Genomic DNA, 23,164 nt, shown 5'->3' with positions numbered 1-23,164 from the left:
TCACTGACAGGCGAGCGAATCACACCCGGAGAACTTGCTAGAGATCAAGTTAATTATGATCGTTCCCAATGAAAGGAACCGCTTACGCCACATTCTCAGGGCCTCTGAGAAACAGCCATTAACAAAGGGTAGACGTCCGTAGTCATCATAAGCCTTTGTTAAGTGAGGTTCGGTCATTGTCCTAGAGTGGCACCACCGACGAGTTCATTCCTCTCCCCTAATACTGACTTGACTTCATCATAGGCCTTTTGCTGTTCTTTCGGATTGCATGCAAGGAGAGCAAGAGTTGCAGCAAGCGCTCGGCTTGTTGTTTCTGCAGCTCTTGCGTGAATATGAATATTCGGCCCAAGTGAGTCACGTACCATGTCCCATGTCCAGCCAGCAGCAATACAAACACATTGCTGACAAGCTCTTCATCAGAAAGAAAAGATTTGCTGCCCTTCTCGGCATCATTTGCTTTCAGAAGCAAAGCGAAAATGTCCTTGTAACCGCTGTCTTCCTTTGGACCTTCAGAGCGACGCTTGTCGATAATTCCCTGCAGAATGATTTCCAGTGCCTCCTTTGCGACTTTTAAACGGCGAAGCCTGTACGATCAAGAGTGTAAACGCGGACGTATTTCTGCTAGAGAGAAACACCCTAACGCTTTAAATGGCAAATTAAACCTCCAGCGCGGGAGCATAGACAGAAAGGTCACAGATTAGCTTGTTACTTGAAAGCAGTCTGGCATCGTCAAGCCGTTGACCTTCTCTCCAACAGACTCATTCCATGCTAGATCTATACCAAAGCCACTTTTGGCAAAAAGATAGAGGGCAAACTGCGAGTGGTCAGTATGTATACAGGAGGAGAAAACAGGGCGTAGTGACCTTGCCCGTAATTGCCGGCACATCGGGCATAATGAAGCTCCTCTCCTTATCCCAAATCAGGCAATCGTAGTAGGTTTTAGCAGTTTCGCTCCAAACTTCTTGATACCTGGATCATAGGTCAGCGCTGTTCTTCAAAGACATGCGCAAACCTACAGTTCGTTCGGAGCAAACGCAGGCTAAACAATACGCCTGTGTCGAGGCCAGTTCGCCTGGGTGGTGGCAGCGACGTTCGGGCCAAACGGTCTGAAGCGCTTTGAGCATATACACTCCATGTCAGGGAGCAAGCCTCACGCAATACCGCCAATGGTCAATTCGTCCTTGTCCCATACGGTTTTGTTGCCAAGGATCTGCTTCATTACATGAGGGGAGTTGGTCATCAGCAGGGGTGCGCCTCCGAGCCACCCGACTTGGGAAGCGATTTCGGCCTTGCTGTTTTTGTACACTTTTAGGCCAAACAGTCAGAACGCGCTGGGGATAAAATGGGTAAACCTTACCCGTTCGACGGTTGGCCCAGAAGGGGTACCCTCCTGGACCGGGCGTGTATCGGCTGGCAGGAAACAGGGCTCCGCTGATGGACATCGTTGTGAAAAGATAGCGCAGGCCGGGGAGGTAGGAGACTGCCTGTTCGGGAGATGTCATCATGACTTGAAGATATTGGGAGACAGACGAACCGCCAGTGAACGCCAGTACCCAACAGCACGTTCCACTACCAGGAGCAGAACGCCGGTTCCCAGCAGGACTGGCCATGACAAGGACGTCACGAGGGAGAACATTTTGGGTAGGACAGAGTGCTGCCCAGGTTAGGAACGAGGAAAGTGTTAAATGTACGTCTGAATGACCTCATGATAAATATCGCCGGCAGGTGATTCAAATCTTGTCCCGTTTCGTGCCCGGCTGAAACACCGTGGCTGACTTGGAACTTAAAAGGCCCAGGCGTTCCAGATGAATCGAATTCAATTGTTGACGCACGCTGCAATAGGAATTTCAGGGCTTGGTACGCTCCCTGCTAGTCATAAGTGGGATTTGCGGACTTGCAGGAAGAGTTGGCACAGCCCTGGAGATATTCAGCTTTCATTGATTACGGAGAGGTGTCAATATTGGTATCCACACCGCATTTCACCACACTCAGGCTAGACTTTAACGCCCGTATGTATGCTCGCGATGCCCCCAAACAGACCTCTCCATGCTCCACCCTTGCCGTCCTTATCCTCCCCAGTAGTGAACCCTGCGTCTCGAATCATCTGCGCAAACTCGGGTTGGGTGGGAAACTTCCGAATAGACTCGACGAGGTACTGATAGCTTTCCCGGTCTCCGGCGAGGATGGTGCCAAGCAGGGGGATGATAGAGAATGAATAGTCATCGTATACCCTTGGATACCGTACATTAGCACATGGCACATGCGCATATAGGAACGTAAGATAAGACGTACCGCCGGAATAGGGGGTTGATAGGTATGGAGAATTCCAGGCAGGCAAACACTCCCCCTGGCTTGAGCACACGGTACGCTGACTTGAGCACGTCGGGGATTGAGGTGCAGTTCCTGATCCCGAATGCGATTGTGTACAGGTCTGCCGAGTCAGAGGGGAAGGTATCCTCCGGCAGCTCCTGGGCGTTCGCTACCACGAAGTCGATTTGGGGGGCTACAAAAGTCGTGATCAGTACACGCAACTCCTGGCAGAGGACGGCGCACTGTTATGATACATGGTCTTCTTGAACCTCGTCCGGCCCTCTTGCAGCATCTCCGGGTTCAAGTCTACCATAGTGACCGTCGTCTCCCTATCCGCATATTTTTCACGTGCGTGGTCTAGGATACGGAGGGCGATGTCCCCCGTCCCACCGGCAACGTCGAGGACGTTCAGTGGTCCGCGCCTGCCGGGGTCAAGCGAGTGCCGTACGAAGTCGTCTTTCCACAACCGGTGGGTGTAGAGAGACATCGCGTCGTTCATGAGGTCGTAACGCGATGCAACGTTAGAGAACACAGACTGGACTGTACGTGCTTGTTAGCAAGAGTAAGTTGCAATCGTAAGGCAAGACATACCCATTGGCTCCTTCTCGCTCGTCTCGACAGTTCTAAACCCAAAATGGGTTGTGTTCTCCTCTTTCGGACTCGCGGTCGCATACAGACGACGACATGATGGCCCGGCGATGATGGGCAGTCGTCTGCTCGCTGACCTGCACGGTCGCAGTGCGGCTTTTGTGTTGTTCATCGTTTGGGTTCAACGCGTTGACAGAAGCAAGATGTTAGGGACTTGTATTCGGAGTGGTTGTTGTGTGCTCCGCTTCTCCGGGCTTTCTCTGACAAAATCGTCTATTCCAAATATTAGAACAATGGGTAGCTCAAAGATGTAGTAATACCTTTATTTTATATTTCCTAAATACAACCAACATAAAACAACTGATAACCCAATAAACTAATTCCACCAGGAGCAACGAAGGAAACGGAAACCGGCGTTCCCCGATTGGGTCGTGCCTTTCCTTAACTGGTTCCGCACTCCTCCTCGACCTCTCACTAGACGGGCGTCATCCTCTCTCCTCTCCTCCTCGCCCAACAGCCCAACATGTTCCGTCACCCTATACGGGTCAACCTGCCACGGTCGGCAGTCTCTGTGCTCAAGGTGGGATTCAACAGCATTCTCAAGTGTATGCTAATGCTACAAGTAGCGAGGAGCCCACGACCTGCTCACTTACTCCAATCGCCCTCCCGCACTGCGCAAAGGAATCGAAGGCCGCAGCGCCATCTCAGGCCATACAATAACAGTATTTGGCGCTTCTGGCTTCCTAGGAAGGTACATCGTCTCCAAGCTTGGTGCGTTCTACTGTCCTTTCGTTCCAGGCCGACTAGCCTGACCTCTGGATAGCAAAAAGCGGGAGCAGCGTTGTAATTCCCTACCGGGACGACTACGATATCCGCCACTTGCGGGTGTCTGGAGACTTGGGTGCAGTGGTTCAGCTGGTGAGCGATGATCGTGAGCCTGATGGATGGTGGAGAGGGGCTGATAAGCTTAGGAATGGGATTTGAGGAACGAGCAACAGATCGCCGAGTGCTTGCGCCACTCTGATACGGTTTACAACCTCGTTGGGCTGGATTACGAAACCAAGTGAGCTTCCCCACCATCGGTCTTCTCAAATTCTCACGCTGTTCAGGAACTTCAAGTGGAAAGACGTGCACGTCGATGGCGCAGCCCGCATCGCACGCATCGCAAGGGAGAACAACGTCGCCCGGTTCGTCCAAGTGTCGCACCTGAACGCCTCTCCCACCAGCACGAGCCACTACTACAGAGCGAAGTACGAGGGGGAGCAGGCCGTGTTGGGCGAGTTCCCGGACGCGGTCATCGTACGTCCTAGTGCAATGTACGGGCATGAAGACAGGTTCTTGAACCAACTGGGATGTGAGTCTGCTTGAGTTTAGGAGTGGGATTGCGCTGATGCTAATAGTCTGGGATATGACGTTCAAGTTCAATGGCGAGCAGACCAAGGTCCGACCTGTGCATGTATGCCCCTCCTCTCGCTTTGTTGTCTCGGTATCTCACAGAATTGGCAGGTGATCGACGTCGCCGAGATCCTCTACCGGATGCTGGACATGCCCGTCCTCCCCTCAAACCCTGTCAATCTCCCCGGCCCGACGACCTACACCCATGAAGAGCTGCTGAACCTCGCCCGCCGCGTGACAGACAACCCCTACCGCTCTATTGCGATCCCGAAAAGCATCGCCAAGTTCACGTCCAACATCCTGCAGTACGCTATCTGGTGGCCCTGGTTCTCACCGGACGAGATTGAGAGGAGGTGTATTGACGAGCTGGATGTGGAAGGGGATTGGGACAAGTTTGGTATCACACCTACTGAGCTGGAAGATGTGGCTATCGCCTACCTGCGGAGGTTTAGGGATGCGTACGCCTGCATGTGTTTCTTTCTGTCCTTCACAATCTGAGGCGCAGCAGGACGAAAATCGACTATAACAGCCCGCTGGAGACGGCAAAGGCGAAACGAAGGCAAAATGCTGTGCGTAGTCTCGTTACATCTTAGCATTCTGACTGACATATGGCAGTACTACTCCGAGCCTTCCGAGTCGTCGTAGTTTGCTCGTAGAAAGTTTCTACGTATATAATGAATTGTAAAAACTATTTGCTACGTTTCGTCAATGGGTCGATGATGCACCGGACCGACTACCCCGCATAGTCTTTGCACCAGACCCTAATAAGGCGACCACCATGCATATGGGGCACCAGAACCAAGTTGGACGTTGTCCACCTGCTCAATCGTCGCCATTCACCTTGTAAACGATTGCAGTCTTCTGTACTTTACTCTGTACAACTCTGGGATATGGCTGTTACGATTACGGGATTTGAGGTCAAGGGTCGGTCATTCGTAGCACCTTGAAAGTGTGTCTGACCACCCTACCACTCACTGGCAGACATCAGGTTCCCCACCAGCCTGACTGGCGCTGGGACCGATGCGATGTATGTCCCTTCCTCCTACTGGTGAACATCCCAATACCCATGATCCCGATTCAGGAACGTAGACTGCGACTACTCCGCGGCCTACGTCGCCCTTCACACCTCCTCCTCCCTAAGCGGGTACGGGATGACCTTCACCATCGGGCGCGGGACAGAAGTCGTGTGCCAAGCGATCGAGCTTGTTGTCCAGCGCGTCCTGGGCAAGGAGGTGGAAGAGCTGTTCGCGGATATGGGCAAGACGTGGACAATGTTGATCGGGGATTCGCAGTTGCGCTGGTGGGTGCTACGACTTTGGGGTGGGACGAGCTGACGTAGAGCAAAGGATTGGTCCGGAAAAAGGGGTGATACATATTGCTACTGCCGCAGTGGATAACGCGCTCTGGGACATGTATGCCCGTTCGCGCCATAAACCGCTCTGGAAGCTCGTTGCGGATTTCACACCTGTGCGTAGCCTACTTGCTATGTGCTTACCTGCAGAGTGACCTGACAGCGCACGCAGGAGGAGTTCGTGAGAAGCACGGCATTCAGGTACATCACCGATGTCCTTACTCCTGAGGAGGCGCTCCAGATGCTCAAATCTAAAGAAGCTGGGAAGAAGGACCGGGAGAAGCTTGTGCGTGACATCGGGTGCGATCGGTTTCCCAACCTGTCTGGTGTGGTTGGCTGATGGATACGCAGATATCCAGCGTACATCACCTCTGCCGGATGGTTGATGTACGATGATGAGCAGGTTGCGAGGCTGACGAAGGAGGCGATTGGGCGCGGTTTCAACCACTTCAAGGTTTGTCACCACGAAGTCTCATAGGAAACACTACTATAACACTTTACAATCAGATGAAGGTCGGAGCAGACTTCTCAAACGACTTGCGCCGTGCCAAACTCATCCGCTCCATCATCGACGACCCTGCCAACCTCGCGCCAGGCAAGCAGATCGATCCTGCCAGCATCGCTGGGAAGAACGCAGGGCCTACAGGGAGTGTGCTCATGATGGACGCGAACCAGGTCTGGGACGTACAGGAAGCGATCGACTACGTCACCAAGCTGGCGGAGACGAAACCGTGGTTTATCGAGGAGCCTACAGCACCGGATGATATCCTGGGTCATGCGGCCATTAGGAGGACTCTCAAGCCGCTCGGCATCGGGGTAGCAACAGGGGAGCATGCGCATAACCGAATGGTATTCAAACAGCTCTTGCAGGCGGAAGCGATCGACGTGTGCCAGATCGATAGCTGCAGGCTAGCCGGGGTCACGGAGATCTTGGGTGTACTGCTAATGGCAGCCAAGTACGCCATTTTTGTGGTCTTCTTCGGTGGCTGATAAATGGAAGGTTCGGTATCATCGTCTGTCCCCACGCGGGAGGAGTTGGCCTATGCGAGCATGCTCTGCACCTCTCGCTCATCGATTACCTCTGCGTGTCGGGCACGATGGAGCGCAATGTGCTCGAATACGCGGATCATCTGCACCAGCACTTCATCAACCCCGTCACGCTCAACAGTAATGGGAGGTACAATGTACCGAATGATCCAGAGGCAGGTTATAGGTGAGCACCGCAATTACGGGAGCCTCGTAAGACATACGTACTGACTGACTGCAGCACACACATGAAGGATGCTTCTTTTGAAGAATTCGGGTTTCCTAATGGTGCGTACTGGAGGAGCGTCGCTGAGGGTAATCCTAAGGAAGTCGAATTGTAACCAGCGTATATGTGCTGCCCATCTTGTATTTCATGTACCAACTGAACAAGTACATATTATGTGAAAAAGTGACCCTTGAGGTATCGCCAAACCGAACGTGATCCCCGGACGGAATTCTACCCAACACTCCCCACTTTATCTCAGGCCCGCCTGACCAGCCGTACCGTGAATTTGCCTGGGCCAACCCCTATTGACGGCTGGATATTGTCATCTATATTCCGTCTCCGCCATTCAGCAAGGCTCTCGCCTGCCTCCAGCACAGGTTGGATCTTGTAGTCCTTCATCAACATGGCGAGTGTGGCCAATGACTCTGTTTGTGCAAACTTCTTCCCGACACAGACGCGTGGTCCGTAGCTGAAGTTGATGCCTTGTTCTAGTTTGGGATCGAGCCATCGGGAAGGGTCATACGATTCCGGATTAGTATAATATGCTGGGTTGAAACCTGTGATCAACTTAGCTCGTTGGACCTTCTGTCAAGAAAAATATCCCACAGATGTTGGTGAAGTCAGTGACGAACACTGTGCCCTGCTTGACTGGCATTGTGGATGTGCTGCCGTCTGGCTCTGGGATCCTGAGTGTCGTGTCCGTCATAGCTCGGCGAGGAATGCTTATAACGCTCGCTGCAGAGGTGGTGTTACTTCCTCTCAAGATCAATTAGAAAGAAACCTTACGAATGATACGCATGGCCTCCATGAAGCACCCGAGCGTGTAAGGAAGTGCATCGAAATCCTCATAAGTCTGGGAAAGCGATTGGCTTTTGTCTCTCCCTGAAAATGGTGCGCACCGGATCACGACAGCCGCCAGTAACACGAAGTATCTCGTCGTGGGCTTTCTCCTGAGACTCGGGATGACAAGCGAGCAAGGCTATCGTGGTTCCAAGAGCTCTGCTAGTAGTTTCTGCGTACAAATAAGAGAAACATCAGCCGGTCGGATCAAGAACTTGCCATGTCCCGCAAGCATAAGCAAGAAGACGTTGCTGACGAGCTCCTGGTCCGTCAGAGCCGCTTTCGTGTCCTTCTCGGCATCATTGGCATTCAGTAAGAGACTAAACACATCCTTCTCGTTAGCTTCAGCCGAGGGACTTGGTCCTTCGCTTCGGCGTTTCTCGATGATGCGGCGAACAATTGACTCAAGGGCCAAGTTTGCCTCCTTGACCTTCTTGAAACTGGGAACTTTTGGATATATGTCAGGGGCGAAAAAATGACTTGCTCACTGGCGCAGTGGCAAGTTCCACATCCATTGAGGTAACACCGATTGTAGAATGACCGCATTTGCCGACACGTCGAAACATTGCGACAGAGTCATCCCTCTGACCTTCTCACCCACCGTATCTGTCCATGTCAAGGGAATTCCGAACCCGCAGGATGCGATGAGGTAAAGAGCAATCTTAAGTATATAAGAAGCGTATCGGAGAATATATATACATGGTAACGTACTTTGGAAGTGAGTCCAGGTACATCAGAGATCTCGAAAGAGGATTTGCTGGCCCAGTCTTCACTTCTTAGCATGTCGTAGTACACTCGAATGCTCTCGCTCCAAACCTGAGCATACCTGAAATTGTTACACGTGAGATCATGTAGAGAAAACTTTGTAGAAGCCACTGACAGCTTGTTGTTGAAACCGGGCGCAACAATGCGACGATGTCTTGGCCATCGGTCCTTGTATGATGAAAACAGGTTCTCTCCGAACATGCTTGTTACGGAGTCAGCTTAGTTATATAGAATCTCAGTATGGATCTCACGCTAAGGCATTGACGAGCTCTGGGGTCTTGTCCCAGTCGTTTTTGAATCCGAGAAGCTGCTTTCCCACGTCTACTGAGCGCGTAATCACCATTTCGTTTCCGAACAGCCATGGGACGATCGCTACTGTATCTAGCCCGTATTTGGTGTATACTGCACATTTCAAATTAGAATGTTCCGTAGTCCGGGTAAACAAGGTGACTAACGGGTAGGACGGTTAGACAAAGGTAGTGTAGCCCCGGCATTCCAAGACGAGGATGGCAACAGCAAAGACAGCATCGTAAAAGGCCCTAGGGGGTATCGCGGGCCAGGAAGATGGTGGACTACAGCAAGTTTGTGGCGATAAACCAGAATGCGATTGATGACGAAGACCACTAGGAGCACCAGGTAGAAGGGAAAATGCCAGACGAGCATTTCGAGTTACGCCAGAAGGTAAAGGGACAGTGCAGAGAGAGGAACATTGGGAACAATCACAACGAGGATCGAGATCAGGGTCCATGACGTCAGTTGTCATTACTAATCAGGGATTGTGTTGACCACCTGTGTCTAAAAGACCGATCCATAAATGAGCCGACTCATCATATTGCAGCCCTTCTGGTGAACTTCAAAGGGAACCGCTTCGGGCCAAACCCAATTTTGGACTCTTGGCCCTCTCGTTCCCACTTCTCCCGCCACTGCTTGCTGGTCTGGCCCTGTTTCAGAGCCAGCTCAATGCGATAGTCACGCAGCAACAGCGTTAGTACGCCAACTGCCTCCGTGATAGCAAACTTCTTGCCAAGACAGACTCGGGGTCCATACGAGAAGTTGATCAAAGGTTCTGTCTCAGGGTCAAGCCAGCGGGCAGGCAAGAACGTGTAAGCCGAAGAGTATACGCGCTCGTTGTAGCCGATGCCGATCCAGTCAGACCAGATAAATTGTCCAGCTTTGATGGGAACGGTTCTGGTCTTTCCATCATAGGTGGGTACAGAGAGTATCGTATCTCGTACTGCTATGCGAATCATTCCTGGGGCGCTGGCTGGAGGGATACAACATGAGGCCACTGGGTTCGGGAAAGGGAAAGTGCTCACGGAACATCCTCAACCCCTCCAAAAAACAACCTTGCACCAATGGAAGACGTTCATAATCTTCATATGGCTTGGTCGCCCTTAGTATCTGAACGCCCATGAGGCAACTGCCGCGCTCACCGGATCCCTGACACTCCCGACTACAGATTTGATTTGTTGGTATGCCTTCTCTTGCTCCTCCGGGTGACATGCCAACAGAGCGAGGGTGGCAGCCAGAGATCGACTGGTTGTTTCTATTCACCGTGTCGCTTAATCGCGAAGCGATATATAAATATTATTCATGCTCACCATAACCGGCAAGTAGGAGTAGGAACACGTTGCTGACCAGTTCTCGGTCGGTGAGATACGCCCTACTACCCTTCTCGTCATCGTTCGCCTTCAGTAGGAGGCTAAATATGTCCTTGTTGGCGTTCTCGTCGATGTTTTCAACACCTTCTGTCCGACGTTTGTAAATCAGGTCCTGAAGGATAACCTCAAGAGACTGTCGAGCAGTATTCAGGCGGCGAAGTCTATTCAGGCCTTGCATTAGGACTTGATGTGAGGAACGGAACGATGCGTACGACGTGAGGGGTAAACCAAAGAGCCATTGAGGCAGCATAGCGAGCAATACCACAGCAGTGCTCGTGGTGTTGAAACAATCCGGGAGGCTCATGCCGTTGACCTTATGGCCGACCTGCTCGTTCCACGCGAGATGAATGCCAAAGCCGCATTTGGCGATAAGGAAAAGAGCAAGCTATGCAGTCAACTGTTAGCAAACTCAGAGGATAAGAAATGGTGACAACCTTGGAGGTAATCGCCGGAACATCGGGCATAATGAATGATTTTTCCTTTTCCCACTTCTCCGTGGTCATACAGTCGTAATAAGTGTTGACAGTCTCTGTCCAGACCGCATGATACCTGCTCTCCCTTCAGCATTTCACGAACAGCGACGGATGATCCACTCACAAACTCGTCGTGAACCCGGGTTGTACGACTCTCCTGTGCCTGGGCCAGTCGTGGAAGTTGGTGGCAAAAACATTTGGCCCCTGTGGATCTCTCTCTCAGCATCTGTTATGGACAGAACTCCTGTCAACAAACGAACAAACGGCCTTTTGGCATTTTCAGCATATCATTGGTCATTTTCATAGGAGCTCACGTACGCAAGAGTATTCATGATCATTTCCTCCTTATCGAAGTCGGTCTTGAAGCCGAGTAGCTGTTTAGCTACCTCGGGAGATTTGGAAATGAGCACCGGATACCCCCCGATGTATCCGAGTTCGGAGACGATTTCCGCGTTCGGATTCTTGTCGTACACTATGGATGTTATCAAGCTGAGTTCTTCCAGTCAGGGGGAGGTACACAGACAAGTACGGCGCTTGTTCCAGCGAACGAGCCTGCCAGGGTTCCAGCAGCTGGAGGGCAGCATCGCACCCGGAATGGACATCGAGGAGAAGGGATACCGTTCTCCTGGAATCTCGCGGACGATCTGTCATTCATCGGAACATCCACATTCAACCAAGGTTTGGTGCGGCGAGGAGGACTTTCGTACCGCTACCGAGCGCTGGTATGCTAGGATCCGCTCTATAATGAGCACCAGCATTCCGGTAACTAGGCACAAGAGCCAGAGGGAGTTTAGCCATAAAAAACCCATTGTCCACAATGAGGAGTGGCTCGTCATTGGGACGCAGCAGTGAGAGTCACTAGAGGAGCTCTGGGGGCTGCACTACAGACAAAATCAGGGTTGTTGAGTGTATGACAGGAACTACTTATACCGACCAATCAAATGCTCGGGTTTCAGCCACACCGTGCAATTTCGTCAGTCGAATTTAGGCCCTTTGGGGGACGCGGCGGTGCGACTAAACGTGGTTACGAGACGACAAGTCGAGCCAGGATGTCACAGAGATAGCAGGATAAGATAAGATGTTCCAATTTTGTACAGGTCGCCAGCTTATTGTATCTACTGGCACCGGCATGGTCTGAATTGTCCAGTTCTATGTGGTCGAAGGTGACCTGCCGGCCCGGGGTAGTGCTGAACTTTTCTCCCCACTCCACGGAGTGCAAGAGAGTAATTTGTTTCAAGAGGACTGTGTATAGCTTGTCTGACACCAAGGGAACAGATTAATGCAGTCGTTTGGCATCGGGGTCGGCAAGAGACAAAACAGATCTGTTTTGGAGTTGATGATGAGCAGAAGACGGTCAAGTGAAACGTTAACGTTAACGTCACGCGTACCATGAAGGGTCCGGGCATTCACGGCATTTGTCATTTCGATCAAATGAGCTGATAAGATATATACTGAGGTAATTCCTCCGATGACCCCTTTCGGGCGCATCTTGCCTACAATGACCCCTTGGCCCTGAAATGACCCCTCGGCCTGCCCTAAGCAACCAAGGACCAGTATGTAAATCAATTCTGCATGGTTATAATAATTCCCCGATTTTCATCATCGTAAACATAGGTGAGAGAACAGGGGACTTTGACAACAAGGCAATGAATTTTGCAGCAGTTCTTGAAAATAATGGATACCATACACAATGCCAACCAGCTTGTCTTTTGAAAAAGGTCTGTTTTAATAGCAAAACATTCAGAAAATGCGTTGTTGGATTGACCGGAGGCACGTGCTTCTATTGTCACAGCCACTAATGTGGTTACTTAGGCGCGGCATGATGCGCCCGAGAAAGGGGTCATCGGAGGAATTACCTCCATATATGCACTACTCATATACTATCTAGATCTGAATAGCAGACCTCCTGATGAATTGCACGGAGTACCCTTTTGGGCCAAACCCAACGCCAGCTTCTTGTCCCCTTTCTAGCCACTCCTCCTCCCATTCACGACTGGTCTGGCCCTCTTTCAGCACCGGCTCAATGCGATAATCACGCAGGATCAGTGTGAGAACGCCGACAGCCTCTGTGATCGCAAACTTTTTGCCGATGCAAACTCTGGGTCCATACGAGAAGTTAAACAGAGTCTCCGTATTGGGATCAAGCCAGCGTGCTGGAATGAAGTTGTACGGCGACGGATACACACGAGCGTTGTATCCGATACCGATCCAGTCAACCCAGACGAATTGTCCTGCCTTGACTGCTACGTGTTCGGTATTTCCATCGTATTTAGGTACGGAGAGCACGGTGTCTCGCATAGCCATGCGAAAAAGTGCGGGAGAACTGGCTGTAGGGAGCTGACGTAAGAATCCACTTTCGTAACAGGGACTACTTACGGAACATCCTCAGCCCCTCGAAGAAGCAGCCCTGCACAAATGCGAAACGGTCAAAGTCCTCAAAGTCCTTTTGGCTGTGTGAGCATTGGAGATAATGCATCACAGTACTCGCGCTCACCGGATCTTGATTCTGTCCGACCACGGACTCGATCTCCTGGTATGCTTTCTCTTGCTCTTCTGGATGACAGGCCAGCAGACCGAGTGTGGACGCGACAGAACGGCTGGTGGTTTCTTCAAAGCTCCGTTCAACCTGGGCCCCGCACGGAATGGAATGTATTTACCATGGCCGGCTAGGAGGAGGAGGAAGACGTTGCTGACTACCTCCTGGTCAGTCAGATGGTCCTTGCTTCCCTTCTCTGCATCATTCGCCTTGAGCAGAAGAGAGAAGACGTCGTGATTCATGTCGTTGTCCAGTCCTTCAGCACGGCGTATGTCCATTAGGCGGCGGAGAATAACCTCCAATGACCGCCGAGCCGTCCGCAGACGACGAAGCCTGCCCGATGTCAACACCCCGAATCAAGCACCGGAACGAGGCGTACGGTTTTAGAGGAAGATCGAAGAGCCATCTCGGTAGCATCGCGAGGATGAACACCGAAGTGCTCGTAATCTAGAAACAGTCAACTATGCTCATCCCGTTCACCTTTACGCCGATTTCTTCGTTCCAAGCGAGGTTGGTGCCAAACCCGCATTTGGCGATAAGTAACAACGCGAACTGCATTTCTCTGTCAGTAGACACAGGCAAACAAGTTGTAGGAAGGACCTTGGAAGTGATTGCCGGGACATCGGGCATAATGAATGATGGTTCCTTCTCCCACTTCTCAACAGCCATAAAGTCATAGTAGGTGTTGATCGTCTCCTTCCAGACCGCCTGATACCTGCGGCCAATAAGCACGCCCAAACGCAGATGAGAAAACCTACAATCGGGTGGTGAATCCTGGCTGGAGGACCTTCCTGTGCCTGGGCCAATCCTGAATATTCGTAGCGAAAACGTTTGGCCCCTACATTCTACAATATCAGTGGGCTGAGTGACGCCCAACAACAGACGTACAAACGGCCTTTCGTCATCAGCACCAGAACGGATTCCTCCGGGAAACACATACGAAACACTGTTCAGCACCATCTTGTCCTTCTCGAAGTCGGTCTTAACCCCTAGAATCTGTTTCGCAACTTCAGGAGAGCGGGAAACGAGCATTGGGTAGCCGCCGAGATATCCCAACTCGGAGACGATCTCCGCATGCGGGTTCTTGGCATACACTGTCCCACCAAAGCGCCAAAGAGTTAGAATGTTTGCCCGTTCCGAGGCACAGGGGAAACCATGCACGTACATGTGCGGCGCTTAAGCCAGTGTGCGAGGCTGCCGGGGTTCCACCTGCTCGGGGGAAGGAGCGACCCAGGAAGTGACAGCGACGAAAAGAGATATCGGTCACCCGGTATAATGGACGAGCTAGAGAGTCGGGAGTGGCAAAGGATAAGCGCTTGCGAGGGAAGTGAGGGGGAGAATGGGACGGACCGAGAGGGAGCGCCAGTAGACGAGGGCGCGCTGGATTACGAGAAGCACGACTGTGCCTAGAAGCAGGAGAGACCAAGCAGAGGGTATCAGCGCCAGGCAGGCGGAGAGCACAAAGTATTCCATCATTAAGTTCGAAAAGTGCTAGAGCAAGGACTGCAGGATGCCTTACAGGAGCCACAACCAAGGCACGCTGGAAGAGTCTTCAAATGATCCATAGCCCTCTATAAGCTGGCTAAGAGAAAGCTCATCCATAATAATCTCTTGCCAGGAAGAGACACGGATTAGAAGCAGGTCTATAAGAGCAGGACGATAGATGGCCAGTGCAGGAGGCGCTCTCGTTGCATTTGGCTCCTAACAGCGCCGAGCACGTGCTGCCACAGACTAGCCAACAGCAAGCCCATCAATGATCGTCCCTTGAAAGAAAGAGACAAAGATTAGCCGCAGGTCTAGAGCTGGATGATAGATGACAGTTCCTTTAGAGCAAGCGATAGATGGTTGTGAGAGGCGCTCTCCTAATGGCGCTGAGCACGTGCTCCTACAGACTGGTTAACAGCGAGCTCATCAATGATTATTTCTTCCGAGGAAGAAACAAGCATTATTAGGGCAGGACGATAGATGACGATTTTTTATACCAAGCGAGAAATGGTTGTGCGGGAGCGGTTCTTTTTCCGGTGGCTCCCAATGGCGCTGAGCACGTCCTGCCCAGACTAGCCAGCACCAAGCCCATCAATGATCGTCCCTTGGGAGGAAGAGACAAGCATTAGCAGCAGGTTCATGAGGGCAGGATAGATGGGAGTTTATTGAGAGCAAGCGATAGATGTGCGAGAGGGGCTCTAGAGCTGGGGGATAGATGACAGTTCCTTTAGAGCAAGCGATAGGTTGCGCGGGAGGCGCTCTCATTGCAATTACTGTAGCTCCAAATAGCGCTGAGCACTTGCCGCCCAAACTAGCCAACAGCCCGTCAATGATCGTCCCTTGAAATAAAAAACAAGCATCAGCCGCCCTCCTAGAACGGGGGATATGACAGTTCATCTGAGGGAGACCATCACCAGTGCTGGAGCACGTGCAGTTTAGCCCATCGGCCTCTGTTTGGCCCGGAAACGCCCGGGGAAATCCATTCGATATCCTCCAAAGACTGTACCAAAAGAAGTACGAACTACTGCGAACTGCGAGCTAACTACGAACTGCGAGCTAACTAGGTAATATGTAATATGTAAAAGGTATGTTACTGTCCGAACGGAACGAAGCCGGAGCCGAAGTGGGAGAAGTGCAGGAAACAGCAGGAGTTGGGGGGAGGGTGGGGAGACAGTCGGACGCTGTCAGGTCAGGTCGTTGAACGTGTTGGGGTACGCGAGGTGCAACATGGAAGGTGCAACATGGAATGTTGAAGGTGCAACATAGAAGGTTGAAGGTTGAAAACTGAAGGTGAAGGCGTAAAATTGAAGGTTGTATGTCATGTGAACGGATAAACAAGTGCAAGTGCAAGTGCGGCAAGAAAAGCATGTTGATGTACTGCTGAACCTTGGGATTCGATTCGGTGCAGTGCCTTCCCGTTAGGGACGAAGGTGTCGTCGAGCAGGATCGAGGGGTCCAGGGGTCAAGGTGTTGGTCAAGAAGAAAAACGAGCGTGCAAACGTCAAACGTTCAAAAAAGAAAAGAAAGGCGCATCTATATGTGCATGGTGCGTGGTGCGTGGTGGATGACCCCTTCCAACATCTGGCGGGTCAAGTAGGGGTCAGTCGGGGTCGGTATGTAGTTCTTGCGAGGGGTATTTTCTCCTCCATCTCCATCTCCAGCACCAGCACAGGACCATTCAGTCCAGCGCTTCCAGCAACCGCACCGGTAGAGTCTTATGTCTCCTCCAACGGGTGAGGTTCCTCCCCGACCGTTCCACAGCGGGCGTCGGGATCGTCGCCGGTCTAGGAGCTGCCGGTCCCTCCACTTCCACTTCCACTTCCACCCCAACCTCCAGCTCAAGCTCCGGCTCAAGCTCAACCCCTCCTCGCCTGGCTCGGGCTCCGCCCTCGCGCACATGTCTACGATCCGGCGGTACCCAAGTACTCACATGCCCCACCGCACTAGTCGTCACATCCCCCACTTCCCCCTCACTTCCCCCAATCGCAACGGGCACCGTCGGCCCCCCTCCTCGATGTGTGAAATACCACGCGCAAGCTATCCCTCCCCCCAGACAAGCCACTCCAAGGCAGACGAAGAATATGACCAGGCGGTGCATGGATTGACGTGAGTCTAGGGTAGATTTGAGCCAGTTTGAAGACCGGGAATTGGCAGGTTTTTGGTTGGCTTCTTTTGCTACCATCGAGAACCTGCGCCAGAAAGCGTCACCATCGTCTGCCTGCCCGCCCCTTCCCCACCCTGCAAGCGCAGCCGGAGCCTGAGATGCGCGTTTGGAAGGCAGGCTTGCCGGGTCCCGTTTGCGCACCGGGAGCGCACTTTCTTTTTCTGAACGCATGATCCCCAGTGCGTCACCCACCTGCTGCTGCAGGGGGGAGAGGACAGCCATCGAGAACCTCAAACTGCCGCGCTTGCTCTGCGGGGCCGCGAACCGGGGGACGATAGGCGAGCTAGGGGGCAACGGGTGAGGGGAGAAAGAAGACGCTGCGCCCGGGGTGCCTGGAGTATGGGGGGGGAGGAGCGGCTCGCACATCGAGGATTGGGAATGGGGTGAAGGGGGGAAACGGGATACTGCGGCGGGGGGTGGGGTTGGGTACGGGCTTCCGCTTCCGGGTTGGGGGTGGGCGGGGTAGGGCTGGGGAGAACGGAGGATCGGGGTTGGGTGGGCTTGACGTATCTGCGGAGGCGGGGGTTGCCGCTGTTGTTGTGGTTGTTGAGGAGGTTGTTGGTGCGCAGGACCAAGGTTAAGCGCCCTAGGCACCGCTCTCGGCGCCGGGTGCATCATCTGCTGGCTGAACTGTTCCTGCGCCCCCTGCCTCAGCCCCGACCCCTGCACCTGGGGGGAATACGCCGGCGGAGGCGGGGACAGGACCTGATCCCGCATCGGCCTGTCCTTTTCCTTTTCCTTTGCTGAAGAGGGGGAGTTGGGCAGGGGGAAGGGGGAGAGAGGGACGGAGGGCTGGGCTTGGGTCGCTGCTGCGAAGAGGGACAGATGGGCTGGGTTTGACGTGGATGAGGTGCTAGGGGGGACGGTGATCCCCAGACCGAGCGGAGGGCGGGGTTTCTCTTCCCCCGTTTCCTGGGGCTTCGCTTTCGACTTCTCCTTCCCAGCAGCGGCAGGGACAGGAGACCTGACCCTCAAATCCTCATCCTCATCCTCACTCTCCTCATCACTCATCGCATCACTCGAAAGCAGTCCAAGCCCAACATCATACGTCCCCACGCCAGACAAGCGTCTTTCGTCCACATCCACCACCGGGTCGGAGGGTACGACCAAGGATGCAATAGAGGACTGGACGTTGATGTTGTTGGGCGAGCGGTTGGGGGAGCGGGAGGTGGCGCGGTGTACGGAGGAAGGGGCGAGTGTGGCGGGAGGAGGGGAGAGGGAGAGAGATGGGTCAGCTGCGATGGCTGCTTTGAGCTGTTGTTGGAGGTTCATTTTCCCTCCTCCTTCTTCTTCCTCTCCTTCTCCATCCTCCGTCTCCTGCTCATCGTCCTTCTCCTCCCTAGACAGCGCACTAGAGAAATACTCCTTCTCCCTAGGACTGGTTACACTAGAAGAAGACATGAAGCTTGAAGCGGCGGGTGATAAAGGTGGACGAGGTGAAGGAGGTGGTACGAGTACTCCTGCGCCTGATGAGCCTGCTAGAGGTGATGAAGCGTATATCCTTGGTTCCAGTTGTGGTTTTCGTTTTGGACGTGCTTCTGAGCGGGCCATTTGGGTGATTGGTGGTTGGTGGATTAAGTGATCGAGAGTGAGTAAAGAATGACAAGCTGTAAGAGCGAATGAATGTGTCAAGTTGGATTATGAGCAGTAATTGGAGCTCATGAGTTAGAGTGAGTGGAATGGAGTGAAGTAAGAGGTCGTGGTGGTTGAAGAGAGAGAAAGAAAGAATAGAAGGAGAATGGTTGCTGCGTGTTACAGCATGAAATGGAATAGTAGCCAAGGAATAACAAGTGTCCATATGGTAAGAAATGTCTATTAGAATAAGAAGCATAGCCACTAACAACCCTAGCAACGGAGGAACCACGGATCTTCCTTCGATGCAGTCAAGTCACGTGAGAGTGTTTGTAAGGCCTGGACTCACATCGTTATCGTTCCTCTGAAGAACGATAAACACTTGAACAACTCCCACTCCTACGGGCAGGTTTGGTTCATCTGCCATCTGCCATCGCCTTAGTCTCAGTCAGTAAACCTGACCTCTGCCTACACTTCTAAGCGATCCCAAACTCCCAGGGAGGATATCCCCGGTCTTCGATCTTTGCGAAATGGCCAAGCTTCTGCGTTCTCCTTCTCTACTACGTATGCGGATGCGGGCGCATAGGTTCACACGCTTTGATACATGACACCGCTCACTCCAAATCTTGTTCGCATGTACCATTCTTTCACTCGGAGCACTTAATCCCAGGCCACCGCGTCCAACCTTCTGTGCGGCGCTCGGCTCTGTCTCCGGAATCCAAGGCCAATTTAACTGCGGGAATGGTCTCGTGCTCGGAGCGTTCATCCTCTCTTCCTGCATAATATGGATCGTCCATCTGGAAACTGGCGACTGCAGAGGAACTCCAACTCCATCTACGGGAGTTGATCGCTCAACCCCATTCCCCATGGGCATATTAGATGACAGACTGCGGGACCACGCGTCTGTGATTGAACCCGACGTGAACCTCCCTCCAGCAACATCCGACCGGCCGCGTAAGCGTATCCTCCCCTATGTATCCAGCCAAGTCCGCTCTCTCTCGGATTAGCATAACCTCTCCACTCTCATCCCGCATCCCGGGCCGATCCTCGGATCTGTTCATCGAACAACTCTGACCGGCTCCCCCGGCTCCTGAATCCAAGCGCCTGGCTCTCCTACTCAGACGTTGGACAGTGCACGCCCGTTCTCAACTCGCAAGAAGCGCGACCCATTCTCCCTAGGGCAGTAAACTCTCTGACGCTCATCCCAGCCCGATCAACCGGATCTGCAAATTCAAGCCTGCTCAACTCTAACTCTCCTATCCCAGATGCTCCATCCTCCGCATCTCGTCAGCCCGTCAAACACTCTCCAAGTCCCAAATCCAGATTCAGCAGCGGACGCCTCCGGCTCCGGCTTCGTATCACCGTTCCAGTCAGTCAACCTGACACCTGACATCCACAGCTGTCCGCTACATCTACATCTACATCTACACATCGTCCAGCCCATAACCGAGTGCCAGCAAAGCGTGGCCCAGATCTTCGAGTGAAGCGGCCAAGCCTCACCGCGGTACCCATCGTGCAAGATACGGCTGCAGGTTTTACACCCTCTTGATGACTCGCGTCGTTCTCAGTCTTCATCCTTCTTCTCAGAACGATGTCTGCTACTGAGACATGGATCTTCGCCAGTTCCCCATCCGTGGGGGTATAAATACCCGCCCTAGCCTGGGAGAGCACCAGCAGGCACCCCCTACCCCCTTCACCGGCCGCTCGCAAGATGTCCCAAACGACCCCCGGAACCCCGGAAGACGACCGTCTACTGAATCAATTGCTCGAACTCAAGTCCGATTTCCAGCCTTCGGAGGAAGAACTCCACTTCTTCCATCAGGCGACAGGCATCACCCTCTGCCCAAGAGCTGAAGAAGCACGTCATTTCCATTCAGCAGAAAGCGCTCCAAGTGTTCCCATATCCCTGTATATCCACATACCACTTCACGCGGTCCGCTCACTGCTATCCTATACCCATACCGGTGCTTATGTGCGCGCGCGGGGCAGGACGATGATTTCCCACCTTAAGGGGTTTGGAAAGCCCTCCGTCTGGCTCGTGAACGGCCAGGGGCGCTGTTACTCGACATCAGCTGCTGCTTCGGTGCCGACGCACGAAAAACAGTGCTCTCTGGGTATCCCGCAAATCAGATAATCGCTTCGGACTTGCATGCCCGGGTACGTATCTCCCCCCCTTCCCGAGGAACTGGGTTGAGCTTAGGGGAGTAGTTCTGGGAGTTAGGGTACGAGCTGTTTAGGGATGATGGGGAGCGCATGCTGATCCACGTCCTCTCGGGGGACGTGTTTGACCCGGAGTTCGTCTCTCCTTCCCCCTCCGCTGCTCCAGCCTCCTTACCCACACCCGCACCCACACCCACACCCGCACCCGCAGCCCACCCCCACCCCCAACCGCCAAACCTAGGCCAACTGCGCACTCTCACGCCTCTCAAACGCTACTGGAGCGCCATCCACGCAGGGGCTATTCTTCCACCTCTTCTCCCGCGAAAAACAGGAACATCTTGCCCTCCTCCTCGCCAGCCTTATACGGCTCGAAAGTGGGAGTGTGTTCTTCGGCCAGCAGATGGGGGATGAGGAGGAAGGTGTAGGGCAGGAAATGGGGAAATGGGCCCATTCGCCTGATAGTTGGGCACACATGTGGACCCGGGCGCTTGTTGGGGTGGGATGGGATGGGAGGGTGGAGTGCGAGGCTAGCGTTCGGGAGGTGAAGCAGGAAGTGGGGGCTATTGGGATCGGACGGGGAGTGTTGACTTGGACTGTGGAGCTTGTTTAGACACACCCGGGTTTACAGAGGGGCGTGCTTGTACGAATTCGTAGCCTATCCCTTCCTTCCAGCTAACATCCCCCCTGTACACGTCTAAGCCTTCTCAGTCAACTCAACACACCAGAACATGATCCCCTCCCCAATCCCCAGCCCCTGGGCCAGCAGCGCCCTCTCCCCCTTCATAGGCAGCATCGTAGCGCTAACGCTCACGTCCCCCTCCCAGCCAAGCTCGAGGAACGTCTCCTCCCAGAGCCGTCTCCAGCTCTTGGGCGAATGCGCCCATCTTCCTCTTTCCTTCCCAGTGCCCTCGATAGCAGAAGCGATCTGGTGGCCGAAGATCACGCTCCCGGGTTTGGGGAGGAGGAGCGAGCCTAGTAAGTGCGCGAGATGCGCTTGCTGAAAATGGGAAAAGAGGTGAAAGAAGAGGGAGGCGTGGATCGCGCTTACTCTTTTGTGTAGCTGGGTGAGGGAGGTGAGGGCCTGTACTCCTACTGGTACTGGTGGGGGTGGGGGTGGGGTGGGAGGAGGGAGGGAGAGGAACGAAGGATCGAGCACGTCCCCCGCTAGGAACTTGATAGGCAGAGTACGCTCGTCGTCCCTGAACAGCCGGTGTCCCAGTTCAAGGAACTGCAGGCTTAGGCTCAGGGAATCGCAAGCAGCAGCAGAGGGGGAGGGCGCACCTCGGGATGCAAGTCCGAAGCGACGATCTGCGCTGGTGGGAAACCGTCTTGCACTGCCTTCCTTACATCGGCGCCGAAGCAGCAACCAATATCGAGCAGCAGGGCTCCTTTCCTCTCTCTTTCGAGTAGGAGGGCTTTCTTATACCCTACGAAACGGGCTACAGTTGGCCTACAGTACAGGCTGGTGAGTGACGCGCTTGGGGCAAGGGGGGGGGGACAGACGACGTAAATGAGAACCGGGCGATGCAGGGGTATGGATGGACTTGTAGTGCTTGGTGTTGGATCCCGAGGACGTGAGCTTTCAGTTCGGGGACGGTGGGGATACCAGTTGTTTTGTGCAGGAAGAGGAGGTCGTCTGGGGAGGGGTTGAATTTCGTGGGCGCTACGGGGTGGCCGGCGGTGTTGGCTGCCATGTTGTGGGCAGGGTTGGGAGTGCTGGGGCTGGTAGACGGGGTTATGGGGGATATATACCATTCCCTAGATCTAGAAGAGTCATCGTTATTGAACGACAGGTTCTGGGAAAAACAGCGAGCAGAACACCGAGGATGGGTCACATGTTGATATGTTGAACAATAGACATGCAGATACTGCGGAGAAGTGGCAACGGTAACGGTTGGGGAAACGTTCATCGCAACTTAGCGTTCATATTCTAAATGACTGATCAACGTGTATTCGACTGTCATTGTTGGGGGATACATGACATGACATGAGAACAGAGACCGGCACCGATCCCAGCTCGCATCCAACAAGCTCAGTTCATCCCCTCGTCCTGCTCCATAGCCCTCTCGACAGCCTCATCAACTTCCCTCTCCTGGCGAAAAGCGTCCACCTTCTTCCCCCTCGTATACCCTTCAACGACATTCCCCTGTCCACCAAGGTCGTCCACCTCCGCTATATGTACCCGAGTGAGTGTGCTAGAAGTAGAAGTGGGAGGGGTGGACGTACACTGGGGGATACGCCTGCTCTGTTCCGACTGAGCAGCTTCGGCGTCTTCCTTCCTAGCATTGACGCCCGACTGGGGAACAGCAGTAGTGGTGAACTCGGTTGACATCTTTCGTTCGTCGTTCGCGGGTTGGATAGATTGAGATCGACTGATTGGGTGCTGAACGTACAGAGAGCGAAGATGCTGGAATTTATACCCCTCTGAAGGGGGTTCGTAGATGACAGTGGGATGACGTAGTGTCCCAAAGCACAGAGTTAAAGCAAGTCAATCGTCCAGTCCCATCCAGCTAACAGCTCGAGTCCATCAGTCCACCGCAAATCGTGTATCGCAGACACATACGTCATCGCAGTAGTATCATGATCTGTGAGGGTCGCGTCTAAGGATCGGT

The 23,164-nt window shown here is 53.3% G+C and overlaps 10 protein-coding genes across 10 annotated transcripts; 2 read left to right on the top strand and 8 right to left on the bottom strand.

Annotated features, from left to right (window-relative positions):
• Positions 1–697: 697 nt before the first annotated feature.
• Positions 698–1,636, bottom strand: DACRYDRAFT_17852 (uncharacterized protein; the record flags this gene model as incomplete). The annotated part of the gene is made up of 5 exons (XM_040771311.1): positions 698–814; positions 864–969; positions 1,155–1,305; positions 1,358–1,484; positions 1,535–1,636. The coding sequence occupies 5 exons, from the start codon at positions 1,634–1,636 to the stop codon at positions 698–700; spliced, it is 603 nt and encodes a 200-aa protein (XP_040625553.1).
• Positions 1,637–1,920: 284 nt separating this feature from the next.
• On the bottom strand, positions 1,921–3,251 carry DACRYDRAFT_24259 (UbiE/COQ5 methyltransferase). The gene is made up of 5 exons (XM_040773615.1): positions 3,221–3,251; positions 2,902–3,173; positions 2,554–2,850; positions 2,293–2,503; positions 1,921–2,231 (listed from the first exon to the last, which is right to left on the bottom strand). The coding sequence occupies exons 2-5, from the start codon at positions 2,903–2,905 to the stop codon at positions 1,994–1,996; spliced, it is 750 nt and encodes a 249-aa protein (XP_040625552.1). The 5' UTR covers positions 2,906–3,173; positions 3,221–3,251; the 3' UTR covers positions 1,921–1,993.
• A 136-nt stretch (positions 3,252–3,387) lies between these two features.
• Positions 3,388–4,980, top strand: DACRYDRAFT_24258 (NADP-binding protein). The gene is made up of 9 exons (XM_040773614.1): positions 3,388–3,478; positions 3,525–3,669; positions 3,722–3,816; positions 3,870–3,961; positions 4,008–4,252; positions 4,299–4,354; positions 4,405–4,751; positions 4,802–4,862; positions 4,909–4,980. Exons 1-9 carry the CDS (start codon positions 3,422–3,424, stop codon positions 4,936–4,938), a joined length of 1,128 nt encoding a protein of 375 aa, XP_040625551.1. The 5' UTR covers positions 3,388–3,421; the 3' UTR covers positions 4,939–4,980.
• A 203-nt stretch (positions 4,981–5,183) lies between these two features.
• Positions 5,184–7,011, top strand: DACRYDRAFT_90767 (mandelate racemase/muconate lactonizing enzyme; the record flags this gene model as incomplete). Its single annotated transcript, XM_040776972.1, has 9 exons — positions 5,184–5,217; positions 5,275–5,320; positions 5,375–5,593; positions 5,640–5,760; positions 5,817–5,944; positions 5,996–6,098; positions 6,152–6,600; positions 6,645–6,857; positions 6,912–7,011. 9 exons carry the CDS (start codon positions 5,184–5,186, stop codon positions 7,009–7,011), a joined length of 1,413 nt encoding a protein of 470 aa, XP_040625550.1.
• Positions 7,012–7,038: 27 nt separating this feature from the next.
• Positions 7,039–9,176, bottom strand: DACRYDRAFT_24257 (cytochrome P450). The gene is made up of 10 exons (XM_040773613.1): positions 8,957–9,176; positions 8,753–8,903; positions 8,617–8,703; positions 8,448–8,562; positions 8,225–8,397; positions 7,956–8,176; positions 7,796–7,908; positions 7,683–7,749; positions 7,503–7,631; positions 7,039–7,453 (listed from the first exon to the last, which is right to left on the bottom strand). The coding sequence occupies exons 1-10, from the start codon at positions 9,162–9,164 to the stop codon at positions 7,152–7,154; spliced, it is 1,566 nt and encodes a 521-aa protein (XP_040625549.1). The 5' UTR covers positions 9,165–9,176; the 3' UTR covers positions 7,039–7,151.
• A 100-nt stretch (positions 9,177–9,276) lies between these two features.
• DACRYDRAFT_24256 (cytochrome P450) lies at positions 9,277–11,888 on the bottom strand. Its single transcript, XM_040773612.1, has 12 exons — positions 11,570–11,888; positions 11,343–11,516; positions 11,159–11,279; positions 10,954–11,107; positions 10,896–10,902; positions 10,760–10,839; positions 10,597–10,711; positions 10,375–10,547; positions 10,103–10,323; positions 9,935–10,047; positions 9,818–9,884; positions 9,277–9,765 (listed from the first exon to the last, which is right to left on the bottom strand). The coding sequence occupies exons 2-12, from the start codon at positions 11,391–11,393 to the stop codon at positions 9,329–9,331; spliced, it is 1,539 nt and encodes a 512-aa protein (XP_040625548.1). The 5' UTR covers positions 11,394–11,516; positions 11,570–11,888; the 3' UTR covers positions 9,277–9,328.
• A 631-nt stretch (positions 11,889–12,519) lies between these two features.
• Positions 12,520–14,338, bottom strand: DACRYDRAFT_110555 (cytochrome P450; the record flags this gene model as incomplete). The annotated part of the gene is made up of 10 exons (XM_040769078.1): positions 12,520–12,962; positions 13,012–13,078; positions 13,130–13,242; positions 13,293–13,504; positions 13,551–13,618; positions 13,652–13,723; positions 13,772–13,886; positions 13,930–14,009; positions 14,060–14,066; positions 14,112–14,338. The coding sequence occupies 10 exons, from the start codon at positions 14,336–14,338 to the stop codon at positions 12,520–12,522; spliced, it is 1,404 nt and encodes a 467-aa protein (XP_040625547.1).
• Positions 14,339–15,785: 1,447 nt separating this feature from the next.
• Positions 15,786–18,521, bottom strand: DACRYDRAFT_24254 (uncharacterized protein; the record flags this gene model as incomplete). The annotated part of the gene is made up of 1 exon (XM_040773611.1): positions 15,786–18,521. A coding segment is annotated over exon 1 (1,171 nt), but the record flags the coding sequence as incomplete, so codon positions are not given.
• A 2,725-nt stretch (positions 18,522–21,246) lies between these two features.
• On the bottom strand, positions 21,247–22,246 carry DACRYDRAFT_110552 (uncharacterized protein; the record flags this gene model as incomplete). Its single annotated transcript, XM_040769077.1, has 3 exons — positions 21,247–21,780; positions 21,834–22,002; positions 22,056–22,246. The coding sequence occupies 3 exons, from the start codon at positions 22,244–22,246 to the stop codon at positions 21,247–21,249; spliced, it is 894 nt and encodes a 297-aa protein (XP_040625545.1).
• A 283-nt stretch (positions 22,247–22,529) lies between these two features.
• On the bottom strand, positions 22,530–23,062 carry DACRYDRAFT_96415 (uncharacterized protein). The gene is made up of 2 exons (XM_040777369.1): positions 22,779–23,062; positions 22,530–22,724 (listed from the first exon to the last, which is right to left on the bottom strand). The coding sequence occupies exons 1-2, from the start codon at positions 22,882–22,884 to the stop codon at positions 22,585–22,587; spliced, it is 246 nt and encodes an 81-aa protein (XP_040625544.1). The 5' UTR covers positions 22,885–23,062; the 3' UTR covers positions 22,530–22,584.
• Between the last annotated feature and the right edge of the window lie 102 nt (positions 23,063–23,164).

The sequence above is a fragment of the Dacryopinax primogenitus genome, assembly GCF_000292625.1.
Source record: "Dacryopinax primogenitus strain DJM-731 SS1 chromosome Unknown DACRYscaffold_18, whole genome shotgun sequence".
Classification (NCBI taxonomy): domain Eukaryota; kingdom Fungi; phylum Basidiomycota; class Dacrymycetes; order Dacrymycetales; family Dacrymycetaceae; genus Dacryopinax; species Dacryopinax primogenitus.
Note: the sequence above shows the minus strand (reverse complement) of the source record. Positions and strands in the feature narration are given on the sequence as shown.